Source organism: Sinocyclocheilus anshuiensis, unplaced genomic scaffold, assembly GCF_001515605.1.
Source record: "Sinocyclocheilus anshuiensis isolate Anshui unplaced genomic scaffold, SAMN03320099.WGS_v1.1 scaffold944, whole genome shotgun sequence".
Classification (NCBI taxonomy): domain Eukaryota; kingdom Metazoa; phylum Chordata; class Actinopteri; order Cypriniformes; family Cyprinidae; genus Sinocyclocheilus; species Sinocyclocheilus anshuiensis.
In genome coordinates, this window is record NW_015549559.1 from 280,361 (window position 1) to 300,851 (window position 20,491).

A 20,491-nucleotide genomic window follows, 5' to 3' on the forward strand; every position below is an offset into this window, starting at 1 on the left:
AACCATCACAAACAAAACTAGGACAAAAAATTATAAAAAAGTAAAACATCTTAAAAGTGGAAAATACCTGTTTTACCACAAAACTTAAGTATTTTGAGGTCTTTTGAGAGTTTGGACTAAAAAATGTATGATTTAAAAAGAAGTACAGGCACAATATTTAGTTTGCCCTACATTATACAGTGGGAATAGAAAAGAATCACCCCCTTTAAAATAATCACATTTTGTTGCTTTCCAGCCTGAAATGAAGATGGAAGATGGAACACCGTCTTTGTTTTATCTAGCTAAATGTACTCAGTGCAACTTTAACATCCAAGTGAAAGATATAACACCAACATGTCAGAAAAAATAAATAACCAGAATCACCGAGTTGGAAACCAGATCACCCCCCTCCTAAAATGACTTGTAAACTCAATCAGGTGTAGCTAATCACACAATTAGCACACAAAGCCTTTCAACTATGATAAGCTGTGGTCATTTTTATTAGCTCAGCATGAAAAGAGCTTTCCTGGAGCATTTCAGTCCTTGGTAGTGCAACTGAAGCAAACAGTATTTTAAACAGTATTTAGTTGAACCACCTTTTACTTTAATTACAGCCTTTAGTCTGTTGGGATATGTCTCTACTAACTTTACAAATCTAGACTTTGCGATATTTTCCCACTCTTCTTTGAAGAACTGCTCATGTTCAGTTCAATTGGATGGTGACTGTTTGTGGACTGCAGTTTTCAAGTCATTCCACAGATTTTCAGCGGGATTTAAGTCTGGGCTCTGACTAGGCCATGCAAGGACATTCACCTTTTTCTCCTTCAACCACTGTGTGCTCAGTTTTGCTGCGTGCTTTGGGTCATTGTCATGTTGGAGGTAAACCTTCTTCCCATTGACAACTTTCTGGCAGAGGGCAGCAGATTTTCCTCAAGAATTTGTTGATATTTTGCCCCATCCATTTTCCTTCTATCCTGACAAGTGCTGCAGTCCCTGCTGCAGAGAAACACCCTCATAACAGGATATTACCACCTCCATGCTTTACTGTAGGAATGCTGTTATTTGGATGGTGAGCTGTATTGGATTTACATATCGTTTGGTGTTGAGGCCAAATAATTCAATTTTAGTCTCTTCTGCCTCAAAATCTGGAGGCTTTTCCTCTGACTCTTTCATCCAGTTTGGAGCAATGTCCTGATCCAGGGAGGGTCTGTGTTGTACCAAATGCATTCCACTTCTTAATAATAGACTTCACTGTGCTTCTAAGCATTGATAAAGCCTTTGAAATGTTTTTGTATCCATCTCCTGACTTGTGACTGTCCACAACTTTATCCCGGAGATCTTTTGACAGTGCTTTGCCTGACCGTGCCTTGCCACCCATAGCTGATTGTTTACTTCAGTTGCACTACCAAGGACTGAAATGCTCCAGGAAAGCTTTTTTCATGCTGAGCTAATCAAAAAGACCACAGCTGATCACAGCTGAAAGGCTTTGTGTACCATTGAAAAGGTGATTAGCTACTTTTTCTGTCATGTTGGTGTTATATCGTTCACTTGGATGTTAGATGTTGCACTCAGATGTAGTTAATACAGCTGCATAAAAGCAACAAAATGTGATTATTTTAGGAGGGAGGGGGTGTAGGGGTGATTCTTTTCTGTACCCACTGTAAAAAAAAGTCTAGTCAACCACTGAACACAAATGGAGCAGATTGGACAGTACAGTGTGTGGTTGGGAAACGTGCAAAGCCATCACTTCATTTTGTCCTTTTCTCAGGTGACACATTTCTCTCTCTCATGCAGTAGCATTTGATGGCACTCCCACCTGACCCCCCCATCAAATGGATAACCAATGTCTGAGCTGGGAAAACAAGACAAAATGTACAATAGAAAAACCGTCAGGATTTTTCTCTGTGACATGCAATTCTCTTAAAATAAATGCTGGTAAACTCTACCTTTAGCATTGTCTTACCTTGAACTGCCTGACATTACCCTCTGTCACCAGGTGATGTTCATGTTCTGGAGTAATGGCGTACGCTATCCTCTGCAATGGAGGACATTAAAAACAAAAATTGGACTAGCAGAAATAAACACACAGCAATAATGAACCATAAATTTAAACAACTTAATTATCGCCTCAAAAACAGATGGCAATGTGGCGTTTTATTCTGCATATGTTAGATGATTTCTGAAGCCATTTAAGATAGCATGCTGCTTGTGGAAAATATGAGTATGTAAGCACTGAGCCAGATGTCAGTAGCATGTTTGTGGCTTTGGGAAGTGACGCATTTAGAAATAAAAACATCTCTCAGTTTTAGGACCACACAAAGTCATGAAGCAGATTTAAGTCATGGACAGATTTATTGAGGGCATTCAACGTACAATGAGATTGAACAAGGAATCTGCTGGAGGCTTTGCTAGAAGGCCTCTCTGCTGGAGTGAAAATTTAAAAACTGGACCTAAGAACTATATATGAAACAGTGAGTCTGAAAATGAATGTATATATATTTTTTCTTCTGTCTTTTTCAGTTTTCAACTATAAATATGTCACTTGCCAATGTGTGTGTGTGTGTGTGTGTGTGCCTGTGTGTACCCATAGCATTAAACCATATTTTGAGGACAAATTTATAGTATTTATAACTTGCAGTATGTAAAAACAATAAAGTCCTCATTTAGATAAGTGAAACGTGTTTACTAACCTCCTTGAAGGTGCCTGGTATAATAAGGAGTTTGTAGATGGCGTAGATTGGTACAAACAGCATGGAGGACAAGGCTATGGACCAGCCCACCATATTTGACCAGCGAGGGAAAATATAGTTATCATATCTCAGATTGCCAGAGGTAACAATGCTGGCAATGACCACAACCTGCACAGAAATAGAAGTCAGGAACTACAGAAACAATAAGGAGTGATTCACTATTCTGTACAAAGAAACCAGTTTTGTCAGCATAAGAAAATAAAGCAAATTATTTTTACTGGTTGAAACTATTCAATTGTATCAGCTGTATTCCAAGTACAAGTGAGTACATTTTTAGGTTAACTGACTAAACAGATTTAAAGTGTAATCTAACAGGGGACAGATAAAGGACATAATTTCCTTAAGAGTCAAATTGCATCAGGTGTTATGCTCATACACCCCTGTTTAACTCACAAGTAAGAACGCTGGACTGACGAACTTCCAGCAGACCCTCCAGTAGATACCTGGTTTGAAGCCCATCATGCGTTCAATGTCCTCACTAAATCTGTCCACACCTATGGTACAAACACACAAAGAAATTAGCAGCATCTGGACATCATTTCAAGATAAAAATACCCGAGACCTTTTTCTGAATTGAGGCATCTCTTATTACAATATTAATGATGATCTGAACACTGTGTACTGTACTCTTAGACAACCCTTTATTCAAAAGTTATGTAATACAATGTAAAGTAGAAATGAGAAGTTTTGGATCTCAGGAAGTGATATAACGGAATGTAGCACTAATAATCTTGATAGTCCTGAGGCTTTAAACTATTTGTTTATGCTTGCTCTTTGGGCGAGGCAGGGATACTTCATATTCATGAAGTAGCCATGGATCTTGCATTAGTAATTGTAGAATTGTAGAAATGAAGAATATTAAAGACAATGTTTTGGAATGTACAGTATGCAAACAATTTGTTGAAATTCACAGAATACACAGTAGAACCATAATAAATGACCTCCCTCTCTTTACATGAGATGTCTTGCAGTATCTAGAACTGCATATGCTTTGGAGTAATTACGAAAATATAAAGTTAAGATAAATGTATAATTTTTTTGGCAATCTTTTATTGTCCTTGGGTTCATTGCTCTGATCTTACTCGCACTGTAATGCATTAGTGTGTTGAGGCTGAGTTACAGACCAGTTAAAAAGCAGTGTTTCTCAGTCCTGCTGGAAGATGCATTAGCTCCACTGACAACCATTCAAAAGTAGCCGTGTATGCAGGATACAGTACACACTATATGGACAAGAGTATTGGGACACCTGACTATTACACCAACAGGGACTTCTATGAAATTGCAATTTGGTGTGGGTCCCCCTTTGCAGCTTCTACTCTTCTGGGAAGTCTTTCCACAAGAATTTGTAGTGTTTCTGTGGGAATTTGTGCCCATTCATCCAGTAGAGCATTTGTGAAATTAGGCACTGATGTTGGATGAGAAGGCCTGGCTCACAATCTCTGTTCCAAAGGTGTTCGATAGGGTTGAAGTCAGGGCTACAAATGTGTGGGCCAGTCAAATTTTTCCACACCAAACTCATCCAACAATGTCTTTATGCTTGCTTTGTGTACTGGGGCAAAATCATGCTTGAATAGAAAAGGTTCTTCCCCAAACTTGTTCCACAATGTTGGAAGCATAGCATTACCCAAAATGTATTGGTATGCTGAAGCATTAAGATTTCTCTTCACTGGAAGTAAGGGGCCTAGCCCAACCCCTGAAGAACAGCCCCATACCATTATCCCTTCTCCACCAAACTTTATAGTTGGCACAATGCAGTCAGGCAGGTAACTTTCTCCTGACATCCGCCAAACCCAGACTCGCCCATCAGACAACAAAACAGAGAAGTGTGATTCACTCATGAGAACATGTTTCCACTGCTTCAGAGTCCAGTGGCGGTGTTTGATGCTTGGCATTGTACTTGGTGATGTGAAGCTTCCACAACGCATTCCTTGAAGCTCCAGTTGCATAGATTTTGTGCTGATGTCAAAGCCAGTGGAACTCATCAGCTCTGGAAGTGCTTGATTTTATACAGTTGTGGCAATGGGTCTGAAACAATTATTGATGAATTAAAAGGGTGTGTCCCAATACTTTTGTTCAAGTAGTGCATATATAAATATATGTATGTATATATCAATACCAAAAGTCGCAGTGAGTATCTGGTGTGGTCACCAGCTGCTTTAAATACTACAGTGCATCTCATCTCGATCAGCTGTTCTTCCTGTCTCCCTGTAGCACTCTTTTATGCATCTTACATTGTGGGTATTGCAGTTTATTGATCCGGCAACATCTGCACTGCAGTCCTCATGCCTCCCTGAAGCAGGACTATGGCATGTTCACGCAGATGAGCAGGGACCCTGGGCATCTTCTTCTGGTGTTTTTAAGTCAGTAAAAAAGGTCTCTTTACTGTCCTAAGACTTAGGACAGTAAAGAGACCTTTCTACTGAGACCTTTCTACTTAGGACCTAAGTAATTGTGAATGAGCCCTACATTGCCTTACGCCTATAAACTGCTAGTGTCTTAAAGACTGTTCCACAGGTGCATGTGGAATAATTGTTTATGGTCCATTAAACAAGCATGAAAAACATTGTTTAAACCCTTTCCAAAAAAGATCTGCAAAGCTTATTTGGATAATACGAAATGTACTAAACCTGTTACAGATTGCAGAAAGCATTGATTTTACTTGTAGAAGCAAGAATTTCAGTCAGTAGTGAGTCAGGAGTGGAAGATGATCTTTAAAGATGAATGTATGTTGTTTTATATCTGCTCACCATAGAACCAAGATACTCCAATGGCCTCAATCAGCACCCCAAATAGAATGGACGTTCCTGCAGCATACGCGTCCAACAGGGTCAACACAAAGATCCCTCCCTGTCATGACCGAGATATGACAAAGACAAAATACTGCTGAATAAAGGACTTCTATTGATTAATTCACCATTTTATTGCTTGTATGTTAATTTGTGAATATTCATCTATTTTGCCTGTTCATGATAGAAGTAATCAAAAAAATAATAATATTCACAAAACACACATTTGATTTGCAAAGTGCTGTTTTTGACTATAAGCCAATAAATGTTGAAATGCTCCACAGTGTAGTTTCAACTGATGCGATCACATGCACATGTATCACACCATTGATGCTGAATAAATATTATACAGTAAAAACAGCAAAATATACTGTACAATACAATCCATCTCAAAAGCAAATTAAATAGGGATATTATATAGATTTTAGTAATTTGATATTTATAATATGACAAGAAAATAAATATAAATAAGAGTATTTTCATATTGTCACACTGCTACAAAACAGATCCAACAAACTTACATTTGTGATGCACAGAAGGGCTATTAGGAATGTCCCAAATACTACAGCAAATGTAAATAATTTTCTATGCCTCTTCAGGAATTTAAAGTCATCCGACAGCCCAGTGATCACTGCCTCCATGCCACCCATCTAAACAGGACATTACATAAAATCAAGGGAAATGTTTTAGAACCATAGTATTTTTGTTGCAGTATCAATTATTAGTAATTGCATTGTTTTTTTGTCTATTAAATTTTATGTGAGAAATAACAAGATTACTTTGTACTCACAGAACTGTCAATTCCAAGAGTCAGAAGCATAATGAAAAACACTATCGCAAAGAATGTGGATCCAGGTAGAGTTGAGATCGCTTCTGGGTAGATAATAAATACCAATCCAGCTCCTGCACACAGATATAAACAATCACCTCACAGATCAGCAAAGGGACACTGTACAACTCCAGAAAAATAACATTTGTCACGGGTCACACTTTGTGCACCATTCTCTCTTCTTACAGTGGTTAACCAATGTAAAACTGAGAAACATGAAAAGGTTGAGTGATACACAAAGAGTAAAATAAAAACAGGACAGTGAGGTTGTAGGAGTCACAGACCCTCAGTGGCCACATCCTTTATGTTGACCTGATGCTGATGAGCCATATACCCCAGTACTGAGAAGATGGCAAACCCTGAGAAGAAACTGGTAATGCAGTTTATAGTGCTGGTCAGAATAGCATCCCTGCAACAAAGCACAAGATAAAAGTTTACATTACACCAGAAGTCTCAAAACTGCTGAGCAGAATCTATGACTTGGAACACTTTAAACCCACAGTGAGTTGATGCCAAAGCTGTGGCTTATCCCCACTGTGGCTATGCTTTGAGTTCTCATTTAGACAATTCCTGTGCAGAGGAACTGTGCACTGTAAAGTTGAAGTTTAGCATTGTTTTTTGAAAGCTTGTTCCCTTGTTCTCACAATGTTTGCCAGTTGCAATGACTAGACATTACAAAAGCCTAATTCATAACCAAACAATGGATACAAAAAGTACATACAAGAAGAAAGAATACAACAATTCATGATTTTAATCATTTCAAAGTGTGTCCTAGGGTGGAACCATTCAGTGTAGTCTGTGAAGAAGTGCATAAATCGTCATGGTGGCCAAAAGCTGAAGAGGTGAAAAATGCTGCTGAATATTACACTTAAATTACATTTAAATGTAAATAATGTGAACATGAATATTTCAAACTGACTTTTTCATTGGTTTTCTTTATTTTCTGTTAGAAACAAAAGCAAATATTTTGACATGACTGTAGATTTGAGGTCTTAGTAAGACATCTGTGCCCTGGAGAGCAAAAACCTGTTGGATCAATAGGGTTCCAGCTTTAGACGTCAACATATTGCGATGTGAAAACAACAGTGCTTACTGTAAGTCATTAACATGCTTTAGATGTGTACATTAACAAGGCATCAAAAGAAAATTGCAAACATGTTTGAATATTAATCAACTGTAATTTTACACAAGCCAACCAACGTGGGCATTGACTTTTAAGTGAATAAATGAATCAGACTGTCTTTTGCCTCTTTATACCTTCAAAACACTTCATACATGAAAGGAATCACCTCATCCACTTCACCCACTTCAAATATGTAATTTCCACCTCTGCAATTACTCATTAATTAAGTATGATGAGGTTAAATGCTCAGTGCACAACTGAATGAGTGTTGAAACATCTCAATCTACAGAGACACTAGCTGACAGGAATATTGTACTATAACCTGAGAAACTTTACAGACTGTCATTTTGACTATTGGGATCCACAATGCCCACAAGGTGACTGCCACCTGCTGGCCCCACTAACAACTTTTTCTATCTTTTGATCTCTGGAAACAACATGCTGGTTTTCTCATGAGAACTTTAACCCATTAGCAAGCAAAGCCACAACTTCACAGTATTAGCAAACTGGAATGGCTATGGGCTAATAGATCAGGCAAAAAATCATTTTAAGTCTTCAAGTAAGATATTGCTCACATTGGAACCTGTTTGTAGTAAGAATCGTTCCATCATAAAATTCTGAAGAGATGTTATTATTAAGGCCAATTCACACTGCACAGATAGATGCAGACCAATGCTTACGGTCAACTGATTACAATATGTCACTTCTCAGAAGTTCAATCGGCGAAATCAAGCGCCGACTAATGCCAACAGATGTAACACACAACAAAACATCTGTTGGCATTGGTTAGCGCTTGATTTTGCTGATTGAACATGTAGAATCCAACAACACCTGACGAACATTTCTGTTGCCATTTGTCTGTGTTTGTCAGTGCAGTGTGAATAGGCCTTTAGAAAACGCACAACCTTATCAAAGATTTGTCATACCTGTAGCAGTTATTTTCAAATTTATTGTAGCTTGCAAAGGCAATGAGGACTCCAAACCCGGCTCCTAGAGAAAAGAAAATCTGAGTAGCTGCGTCAATCCATACCTGCAGCAAACAAAAATGAGTGACAATCCATCTATAAAAAGAGAAGTATGTATGAAGTATGACTACTTTTTTAAAGATCCAAGATATACAGTATATATCTGGAATTAGTTCATAAAATAGGTCGAGCCCTATTAGCATGAACTTACTTGAGGATCATTGAGCTTCTCTAGGTCAATGTGGAGATATGCCCTAATTCCATTCATTGCACCAGGGAGAGTGATGCCTCGAATCAGCAACACAAACAGCACTATGTAGGGCATAGTAGCTGTGACATACACCACCTGAACACACACTCACACCCACACACAAATAAAGAGCCATTCATTTTTGTCCAGTGCCTTGAGATTGCTTTTTAATGACAAATGCTATATAAATTGAAAATATTATTAATAATCACAGATAAAAATGTGTATATATGAACATTAGATTCATCATAGACAGAATGACCAAAAACAAATAGCTACACTGCATAACTATCATTTGAGATTTTAGCTGGAGTTTTGCACCTTTCCAGAGGATTTGACTCCCTTCCACAGGCTGAAGTAGAGGATGAAGACGACCAAAATAAGGCAGAGGGCGAGCTCCCAGCGAGGAAGACCCAGGTCATTGATGCCTTTACTCTCATGAATGTGCAGCACTTCGCGCCTGGAGGAGGAGAAATGGTAAGTGAGATTAAACAACTACTTCAATGCATTTTGTTCATAGTCCCACTGTCTGAATAGAAAAACATTTTCTGAGAAATGTTGTGTTGTGTGCCTTGTTCAAAGGCTCTCCAGTAGTAAAGGAAGTGTCCTGGGCCACAGTCCTCCTGGGACCAGGAGATTCTTTGGAGTGTTTTCCTCATTAAATTATGGAACACTTATCAATGAATCAAATAAAACATCCATTATTATAATGTTCTCTATTCTTAGTCGTGCTCCAATAGCATAGTGTAAAAATATTCGTCTGCACACAAAAACTTTTTTGAATAAATATATGCTGTACAGGTCCACTGGCGCAAGGGACGCCCTCTATGCAGAGGTGTGGGGGGCCTCACTGAGTTACAAACCGCTGAAATTAGTCAGACTCTAGAGAGTATGTAGGAGTTGCCTTGACACTTGACGTCACTGCTCTTAAGATACTTGGAAAAGGGGTTATGTATCAAAATAAAATTGATGTTCTCTCAAGTCAAAGTATTATAAAGCCTTGCCCTGATAACTTAAGATCCTATAAAGAGTCTACAACTACAGAGAATTTAGTCCACTCCAACTCTGTCTAGGGAACTGTACAGTATCTTGTTTTTGTAGCACATTCTTACACCCTTTCATGTGCTTTATATGTTACGCTTAGGCTCACTCTCATTTTACGGCTGTTTCCACTAGACTGTCCACTCTGAACTGATGTTTATTATATATTAACTCTAACCTAATCTTCAGAGAAACTTAAATAGATTTGAAGAAAAGCATTTGGCTTTAACTAGTGTAACAATGGGAACTCAGAAACGAGTGAGCACTGGATTCAAAAGTATTGTCTGTAAAGATATAATAACAAAAGTACAAAGAACACAGAAACAAGAAAACAGAATAAGATCATCAAACAAGACAACTGTGTAAGGACAAGATCTGACAAATACACTGGAAACACAAGGGCTTACAGCATAAAGCCTAATTGGATATGGGAACAGGTAAGAACAATCATGGAAAAACAAGAGGAAACAGGAAACCAGGTACAACTACAAACGAACAGTCGACATAACAAAAACACACAGACCCAGAACCATTACAACTAGTAGAGCCAAACCAGTACAAACACACAATCTCAATAATGTATGTGTCACACACTCTGCTGTGTCAATTGCTTCAAAAGATTTGCCAGATCGTAAATTACCCATAAAACCCTTTTCCCCTCAGGTTCTTGTCCCCCAAGAGGGATGACCTATGTTTCTAACATCTAACAAGGTTGAATAATGGTTAAGACCAAAGGTTTCTCAACCATCCAATGATGAATATTATTGCTGGTTTCTTGCAAAATATCTGGATACACCCAGTGAAAAGAGTCTCTGTAGAATGTGATCTAAATGATTCCTGTGCTGCACCTCCCAGTGAGGTTTAAAGAGGAGAAACAGTACAGGCCATTGTTCTTATATTATAAACAAACCCCTATAGCACTGCCAGAACATTGCTGTCGTCTTTCCTTCTGAAAGACGTATCTTGTAAAGGAGAACGAATGCCGCTCTGTTTGAACACGCTTTGAGTTTAGAAGCCATGATGTGAATTAAAGCAGACTTGATCCATGCCTATTTACTTTAAAAACAATATTAAAGACCCAGAATATTAACCTTAAGTCAGCTGTCAAGTGACTAAGTGTCATTCCCACATCATTTCTATTTCAAATTCTGATCAGCCCAACTGATTAATATCCCATATGTGTGATAATTCATTGCTGTTGACATCAGTAAATAATTAAATCTGGATCAGATGCACAGGTTTGGTTTTGCATTTAAAAAGGAAAACTTTAAAGCTGGAGAGACCTTGAGAACTGCTCAACTTGCTCATCAAACAAGTAATTTGGTCATGCACTGGGAATAAGGAAATAACGTGAGTGTGAAGTCTACAGAAACATGGACGTTGAAGCCATCATGGCTGAGTTAATGAAGAGAAGGAAAGCCAGACAAACCCTTAGGGCTCAAGAGACGGGAGACAATCCAATCCCGTCATCATTGCCAATAACATCACGCTGGGGCCTGTCAACCCGCCTGTCCTGCTAAAGCTTGACTTTAATCCACTCTCTGTGACATTTCAGTTGACCCCTGGCCCTTTAACATACCTACAGTCTATACAAATCTCTTGGTTTATATCAGGCTGTCATGACAATAAATACTTTTACAAATAGCTCACTCACATTTGATTATTCATTAACTGGAAGGACTTTTTCACAAATCCTTTAGTAAATAAAGTTTTGATGAGATCTTTAAGAATTACATATGTATGTTGTTATAAAGCAAAAGTGCAGGCAGCAATTCTAACAGTACTCAGATTTTAATCAATACATTTGAATAAAAAAACACCGTAAAAGATACTGTATATCCAAAAAACCAATGACAAACAGGACTACATGTTCTACAGGTTGAAGACAACAACAGTGCATTAGGGTGTTTCCAAGTCATCTTTTGGCTTGCTCACCAGGAACTATTCTACATAAAACCGCTTTCAGAAAAAAATGTTATTCAACTAAAACAGACATGACTTGACTAGTGCAGTAGACTACTGCCTATAATAAAACCTTCAACGTGACTATACAATGCATCAGCCTACTGTATATAATGCACTATTCAACAAAAAAAAACAAAACAAAAAAAAAAAAAAAAAAATTCATAAGGCTGAATCAGGAATGACTTCTATGGGCACTTTTTGGTTATTCTTTGACGTTGGACTTTCACATGCATTTTCATTATGCCTTGTGAAGGAACAATTCACCCAAAAATTTACATTTTCTGAAAATGTACTCACCCTCAGGACATCCAAGACGTAGATGAGTTTGTTTCTTCATCAGAACAGATTTGGAGAAATTTAGCATCACTTGCTCAATGGATCCACTGCAGTGAATGGGTGCCATCAGAACGAGAGTCCAAACAGATGATTAAAATCCACCAAAATACTTGTTTAGAACTGTTTTGGATTGTATTCGCTTATAAACAGGGCTTGATCTGTGCATAATTCTGTCCTGATTCAGATGACACAATAAAACAATAGAGAAAACAATATAGTGGACTCATCCATCTTATTGATGGATTTGTTTCTTACAAACACACTGTTTTTTGTTTCACAATATGTTAATTGATAGATTTATTGTGATGTTTTTATCAGCTGTTTGACTCTCAGTCTGATGGCACCCATTCACTGCAGAGGATCCATTGGTGAGCAAGTGATGTAATGCTAAATGTATCCAAATCTGTTCAAATAAACACACAAACTCATCTACAACTTGAATGGCCTTAAGGTGAGTACATTTTCATTTTTGGGTAAACTATTCCTTTAACAGATCCCATGCTTAGTTATTTGCCAACGACAAAATTGGTCATTGTGTTACACTATGACAAAAGTAACTGCGGAAATATATAGTCCAAAAACAAACAAATAGAAACACAAACACTCCTGGACAATCCTCCTAACTTCAAAACCAGACATAACCACTCTTTTCATTCTGAGGGGCAGATCTTGAGCTTGAGCTCAGTCTCAGTGACAGCAGTTAGGTCAGGACAGATGTGAGCACAGCCTCCTCTAATTGAATAATTACATTTGATTGGCAAGTATCTTGGCAAGCATTCCCTCTAGAGCTCTTCATTCATCTGATGTCTTTTCCTTGCCAAGCTAAATCCAAACACCTATGATTTCACATATCCTCAGCTGTACTCTGAGCCAGACAACGGCCACAGAAGAGAACTCTGATGGCATTTGGGGTCTCATCACAGCTTGCTTAACTCTGGAGCAAATTATATTTGTTTTCATAACAGGCACCAGAATGTCCTAAAATGTGTTTGTGAAACCACACATTCGTTGTGGTTATGGACCCCTCTGGCTGACACGAGTTCAGCCCTGTTTATATTTTTAATATTCATTTCCTTCCTTTTATTTTTGTAATTATTAAAAACAAACAAGCACAGCAAATAAATAGCATTTGTAACACTTATAACCTTCATATCACATTTTTTAAAAGTATTTACTAAAACACAACCATTTTGCACTTTTAATAAATCATGATATAAAAAAAAATTCAAATAAAACAAGCACGCAACAATGAACCGATATTCTAAGGGTTCATTATTATGCTTGTTTGATTTATTATTTTAATTACTTTTAATGATTATTATTTGAAAGCACAATAAGTATGGTCAAGATCTTTGTCTTGGCTTTTCAAATGATTATATTTTTTCCTCTAAATCCACTATTTCTGTCTTCATGACATCAGTCTGTTGTTAAATCTGAGACTGCGTGTGATGTAACAAGATTTCAGTAATGACGGAATAATTAGATTTAGGATACCTGCTGTGTAAAACAATACAATGGAGCAGTAACGGTTCATTAGTCTCAACAAACAGTGATTGACTCGAACATGTCAAGATTGGCAGAGACAGCGTAGTCAAAGGATATGTGGGTGGCACACAAGCTGATGAAATTTGCTTTGTTGAGCTTGTCATATTTTGCTTTTGTCTGGTTGTCGGTTGTTTTAGAAAGATGTGTGGCATGACGGGTTTGTGCAAGACCAATGAACTTGACTGGGTTTTTATCAGGAGCTTCTGGACTGACAGCTGCTGGTTCAACACCACTTTCTGTGATTGGTTTCTAGCTCTCCCCATCATTTTAGCTATTCTGAGCAACACACTGCTTAATCTAATATTCAGTATATGGCACACCTGCTGAGCATGTGAGTCTGTTGTATGTGTGACAGTAATGAATATTCTCTAGTGCCCTGTGTGCTGTCCCATGATGGCAGGATTACTGGTGGCCGAAAACTATTATAATAGAGCGGCATGAGGGAGGAAAAGCGGAGGAAATTACAGCTTTCCACATCCCCTCACACACAGAAGACAGCTGGGGAAATGACACTTCAAAGCATTGCTGGGTAGGAAACTAGTCCAAAAGAGGGTAAGAGCATAGGAGAGGAAGAAAGTGAGAGAAACAGCTAAACAGACAGTGAGAACAAGACAAGCAGAGAGTACAAAAAGCGGTAGATCACCAAGAAAGACAGGAAAAGGGGTCGAGGGTTGGATGAATTAAAATCATATATGTACAGTATATATAAGAGATAGACATATGGATGCACATCCACATTCCACAGTGATGTTAGACTCTTTAAGAGATTTCATAATATACAAACATGCATAAGACCTGAGCAATAAATTTAAGGAATAAAGACACGGAATCCCTCACTTGAATCTGATGACGTGTCTCTATGATTTTGTCCATAACTGGTTATAAACAAATCAGCAAGTGCTGTAGGTTCTTCATTGTTCCACACATTCTTCTGGTTTCCCCTGACACGAGGAGCCAAATTTTCCCTTAGACACGGAAAAGGACTGCTTTTCTTTGAAGTGCAAGCGGCTGCCTTTCTTTCAGTCTACATCAAGAGTTTCGAGTGCCGCATACATGTTTCAGTGATTCTGACCTAATTTTGAGCACTTTTAAGCAAAATTGTTCACATCTGATTAGCCAATAATTTTGCTTGTGATCTACCCCAGAGCAGCAACAGGGTACAATACAATATATACTCAATCTCACGTTGTTCCAAATATACTTGACTTACCTCTGAGGATCACAAAAGAAGGTATTTTAAACAGAACCTTGAAGAGTTTGGTGACCACAGACCTTTTTTTTTTTTAATAAAACTATAAATAAAATCACTCAGAATATCTTATGTTCCACAGTAGAAAGAAAGTAATACAGGTTTGATAATGAAATGAGGGTGAGCACAAATTTCATTTGTAGGTGAACTTTTAGAAAAAATCAAATATCTCAGCTGGGCTGTATCCTCAGCTAGGAAAACACTTCAAAAAAATTTCCTCGAACTTCTAAGCAGAAATAACTATAAAATGTGGTAAAACCGAGGGGGCCCCCACTGGGAACACTTGCTTAGGGCCCCCAAAACTCTAAACACGTCTCTGAAAACAAATCCCGAACAACGATAGCTGAATCAAAACTCCATTAGGCACCATATCAGCAAGACTCCATAGGGAGCAACAAGCAATTGGTACAACATGACAAACTGGAACAATGTCGAAAAACATCACCAACATTGTGAAGCATAAGGAAACACCTTCCTACTAAAGCAGCTGTATCATTCATAACTGATTTTGTAAGTGGAAATGTTAATGTGTTTGGAACACCTATAAGACAAAATACAGTAAAAGCGCTTGTTTAATAAACAGGATATTCACACTTTTAAGCAAATCTCAAAGCGGACTGCAGTCGATTAAACAAAAAGCCTATCAACTGTCTGCCTGAATTCTTTTCATTGACACTAATATTGCGTCAGACTTTACATTTCCAGACATTTTCATGATACTACTGTTAGAATAATATACAACAACTCAAGTAGAACTGCAAAGCCACAGAGCAAAAACCAATAATAAAAATAAATTTAGGACTCACTCGTAGAACTCTGCAGCCGGTGTGTTCTTGTACTTGGCATAGGGGGTTCTGTTACCCAAGAATGTGCCATTGATGTGTTGTGGTTCTGTGCAATTGGGGCTGTTCCACGGGTTATTACACTTGAGCCAGGGCAGCTCACTCGTCAATGAGGCAAATAAGTAATACAATGACCAAGCTATGATGACATTGTAGTAAAAGCCCACATACAAAGCTATGATGATCACAGTGTAGCCAACGCCTGAGGAGGAAAGTCACAAATATGTTGTTATTATATGTGAAAAAGTTTTGCTTTATCTGTTTCAGGCCTCTCTTTGCTTCAATATATGAAGTTAAAAGTGTGCACTAACTTCAAAGTCACAACAGAGTCACTGTATAACCTAGTTCACTGCCCCAACGAACACATTTGTTGGCTTTTGTTGGACCATTAAGTTAACCTTTTTTGTGTTTGTTGGGTCAGTATAAAAATGAAACATCCAGAATGGGCAGTGAATTAATTAAATGTGTGAACTGGTACATTTCATCTCAGCATCTTTTATGTCTACAAATTTTCTGCATACCTTTAAATATAGGGCAGATCTTCCAAACTGTAGCTGCTCCTTCTTTGTTATACTGACCCAAGGCAAGTTCCATGTAAAACAGGGGCATCCCAGCAATGAACAGAAACAGAACATATGGGATCAAAAAGGCACCTGGGGGGACACATTAAACAACAGGCATTTGTCACTGTATCTGCTAACGTAGTGAATATTCAATCGACAGTGGAGTTAGACACAGTTTGACATAATCATAGTTCTTAACTCTGACTTTGCATTATAATGTATTCAGATATGGAAAATTCTTCACGGTTTAACCTGTACATAGAGGTGAAAAGTCAAATGAAACCAAAATGTCACATGTTACCTTCTCATGAAACTTTCTGACCCAATGACCTTAAATATGTTTTAATATTATAATTGATACACAAAAAGAAAGTGTATCATTTATGAAAAAAAGTGGTTTATGTTACTACATTTAACTTAACGGAGTGTCTATATTTACACTAAGTGCAAATAGCCCGCCTTGTTGGCAGAGGCTATTTACACTAACTTCACCCACAAACGTGAAAACGTCCATCACTATTTGCACTTAGTGTAAATAGCATATATCGCTAAGAAAATATGCTTTTTTCACTTAGTGTAAATAGCATCTAATTGCTATTTACACTTAGTGCAAATAGCCGCTGCCTTAAATTAAGGCATTTTTTCCCCACAAAAACATTAGTCTGTTTCAGTCATAAACACATTTCTGTCTCAAACCTGACCTACATGCTTAAAGAGTGAAAAATACATGTTGTTACTCATACATTATAAAATATAACAAAACTGTTAAACAACAGCCCACTGGTAGTTAATGAGTTCGCTGACACTGACGTCAGGTTTATGAATGACAACAGCACAGTTCCTAACTGTACAGTATGTGTCATTAAATTATATAATGTTGATTGAAATGTATATCTATTGCGTTGTTAAATATATAATAAAAAATAATTTAAAAATATTCTTTGTAAATTATAATTCATACTTTTTACAGCTGAAAATTAAAAAAAAAAAAGTATAATCTTTCAAAACATATTTCTTTATATCTTCAGATAACAGTTATCAAATTAACAGACTATAATTTTTATACTATTTTTTCTTTCACTCGTCAGCAATAAATAATAGATTCAACTCAAAGAATTTATGAAATGTGTTTTAGTAATAGTTTGAGACATAGGCTAATGTGTATGTTACACAAGGTATATGTAATTAAAATGAATTTCAAAGGCACTAACAACGTTTGTAAGTTTGTAAGCTGCTCCCCCAAATAATTATATATCAAGTAGCCCACATTTTGTTCATCAGAGTTAGTAATGTAAAAACAGTGTAAAGGGTGACCCTCAGAATAAATGGAAGAACCGATCTTACCTCCTCCATTTTTGTAACACAGGTAGGGGAACCTCCACACATTGGCCAGGTCCACAGCGAAGCCTATGACAGAGAGCAGAAAGTCCATTTTCTTGCCCCAGGTCTCCCTGACCTCATCCTCAGCGGAGCCGGAGCCGGAGGTGCAGCCGCGGGAGCTTGGAGAGGCCACGACAGAGGAGTTCGTGTACTGGACCCCGTTCTGCTCCTTCACCAGGATCAGCTCAACTTCCTTTTTCTCCACGTTAAACTGTTTCAGCGGGGCCACCGAGGACAGTTTGTGTTCAGGCAGGACTTGGATGTTCATCTTTGCGCCCTGGCGCTCTCGTGGCACCGAGGATGTGGAGCAAGTGAGGTGCGTGCCGCTCGCACTGACGATGATGATGCTGATGATGCTGCTGCTGCTGCTGCTGAGGTTGATGATGATGATGATGATGAATAGGAAACGCTACAGCAGTTGCTCTCCCGGTTAGGTAGATTGTCGCCCAGCTTTCATCAGCTGAAAGAGAGGAGAAATTAAAGTTAACTGTTACTGTGAGACATTAAAGCATTCCATGCACCATACTGTTAACCAACCGAGCGCGCAACACGATTTACAATGAATGTGAGAAAGCGGTCTGTCACGGTTAACGAGGAAAAGAGAACTACAGTGACCATCACTCAGCATTTTCCGTTGGACGCAACAAACACTTCATGGAGTAACTGTATATGTCTGCATAAAGTGTTGCTTTTCGAGTCTGTAATTATATATAAAGATGACTCTGTACTTGTCAACATGTGGGGGTCCCTCCATGATCCGTCCCTCGTGCTTGATCAAGAAAATGAGAGAGTGCCGCTTCTCATGAAGTTTACTTTCCCCTCCCTTCCAGCTGGAGGCTATAAATTGTGAGCATTTAAACCAACATCCAGTTTCTCCACACGTGGTATTTTCTTCATGGTCATCATCATCCTTGTCGTCTTAAATGTTTTGAAGCTTCCTGTCACACTCATCTTTAAACACGCGGTGCGCCACCGCTGGACTTAAAAAATGAAGCACCTTATAGATGCCTTTCTTTTCTTTTTTCTTTTCTTTTCTTTTCTTTTCTTTTCTATTTAACACTAAAGTTTTTCATACATAGTTTCGTAATGGAGCGCAGTATAATATTATTGAATTGTTAGTAAAGCAATATAAATTCAGTATGTTAAGTAGCCTATACACTCCCTGCTAAAAATGTCTATGAGCAAACATAATAGAATAATAGGACGTTTGTTCAAAGTTATATGGTCTTTAATAATGTTCTCAAAATGATAGCACAAAATAAAAGTTATTTTTTTTCATGGTACTTTTTTTTTTCCTGAAACGTTTTAGTATTCGACTAGCGTTTTTAAACAAAAAAAAAAGCCTACTTTTTTTCAGAATGTTCAGAGAACATTCAAAAGTAACATTCTCGCAATGTTTGCAAAAAGATAAGATGGAAAGTTCCCTTAATGGTTTCCCTAATGTTTGCATAAATGAGAAAAAAAAGTGCTTTTGAATGTTAAGAGATCATTCAATCAAGTTTTCACAACTTAATGGGAACATTATCAAAACGTTCTTAGAACATATAGCTGGGATGACGCCCCTTAAGGAACTCTTACCGGAACATTTTTGTTGTTGTTGTTATTTGCTGGTGATTTGTACATAATATACATAAGACAGGCCTTAGGTTCAGACAGAATGCGTTGCCACACAGCGCTCGTTCACAAGAGGCACATAAACAGGAAATAAACAGTGAGAAAGCAAAAAAGGTCAAAGTCAGTCAAAAGAGCGAACGAGTTTTGAATAGCTTCAAAGTGCCGATATGAAATGGCATATTACTATTGCGTCATGTGCAATCTGGAAATGCCTCAAAATCCAGCAGCATGTGCGACATGCTCTCATAACTGGATCTGTCTTTGGATGTGGCACTACTTTAAGGGGGAAGTCGTGGCCTAATGGTTAGAGTCGGACTCGTAACCCAAAGGTTGCGGGTTCGAGTCTCGTACCGGCAGGGATTGTGGGAGGGAGGAGTGAATGTACAGCGCTCTCTCCCACCTTCAATACCACGACTGAGGTGCCCTTGAGCAAGGCACCGAACCCCCAACTGCTCCCCGGGTGCCGCAGCATAAATGGCTGCCCACTGCTCCGGGTGTGTGCTCACTGCTGTGTGTGTGCACTTTGGATGGGTTAAATGCAGAGCACTAATTCCAAGTATGGGTCACCATACTTGGAATTAGTTTTTCAAGATGATTTGCTCCATGTAAAATAAAACAGATTTATGTCGTATGAATCATCATCTTATTTAGGTGTGCATGATTTTAAGCATATGTTCAAAAATACTGCTCACTTCCCGCCTACAATTAGAAGGGTCAGATCTCCCCAAATTCCCCTTAATTCACACCCTGTAATTTGTCAAAAAGACAAGGACATGTTTGATCCATCTCCCATCACTACTACAATTTTTTTTAAAAGTCTGTTTTTATTCCCTCTTGAGATGCCTGTTTCTTCTCTCTTCTTCTACATAGATTCAATTAGTTGTTTTCTAAGAAGCAGTAAAAGCATTGTGTTCCACGTGTAATCTAATTCCACACCCGCTTTAGCCAAAGGCGACAATTTCTATTAGATATGGGCAATCAGTTCATCCCATTAAAGTCAATGAATGTGCCCTTAAAGCTCTCCAGCATTTCTTTTATGGAACCTTTACAGGCCTGTTTTTGTGCAGTTTTGTACATATTCTGGTTCAGATTAGATAACAAAAGTAAGGAACAGGGTTTTAGAGGCTGATTTATATGTTCCTTAACACACATTCTTTCCCCAAAGGAGCTGGAATCTGTCATTTTTATTTCAGGATGTTGCCATACATGTGGGAAAGGGTGATGCTAAAGAAGGTCACCTTTAGAGCAAAGCAACCTTTCCTTGAAGCATGAAG

At 38.1% G+C, this 20,491-nt stretch overlaps 1 protein-coding gene across 1 annotated transcript; it reads right to left on the reverse strand.

The window, feature by feature from the left end:
• Positions 1–1,619: 1,619 nt before the first annotated feature.
• Positions 1,620–18,410, reverse strand: LOC107657091 (sodium-dependent noradrenaline transporter-like). The gene is made up of 15 exons (XM_016445098.1): positions 18,332–18,410; positions 17,568–18,063; positions 16,182–16,313; positions 15,625–15,862; positions 9,004–9,142; positions 8,644–8,778; positions 8,394–8,497; positions 6,629–6,753; positions 6,306–6,418; positions 6,037–6,165; positions 5,477–5,576; positions 3,123–3,223; positions 2,670–2,837; positions 1,943–2,014; positions 1,620–1,831 (listed from the first exon to the last, which is right to left on the reverse strand). Exons 2-15 carry the CDS (start codon positions 17,869–17,871, stop codon positions 1,808–1,810), a joined length of 1,884 nt encoding a protein of 627 aa, XP_016300584.1. The 5' UTR covers positions 17,872–18,063; positions 18,332–18,410; the 3' UTR covers positions 1,620–1,807.
• Between the last annotated feature and the right edge of the window lie 2,081 nt (positions 18,411–20,491).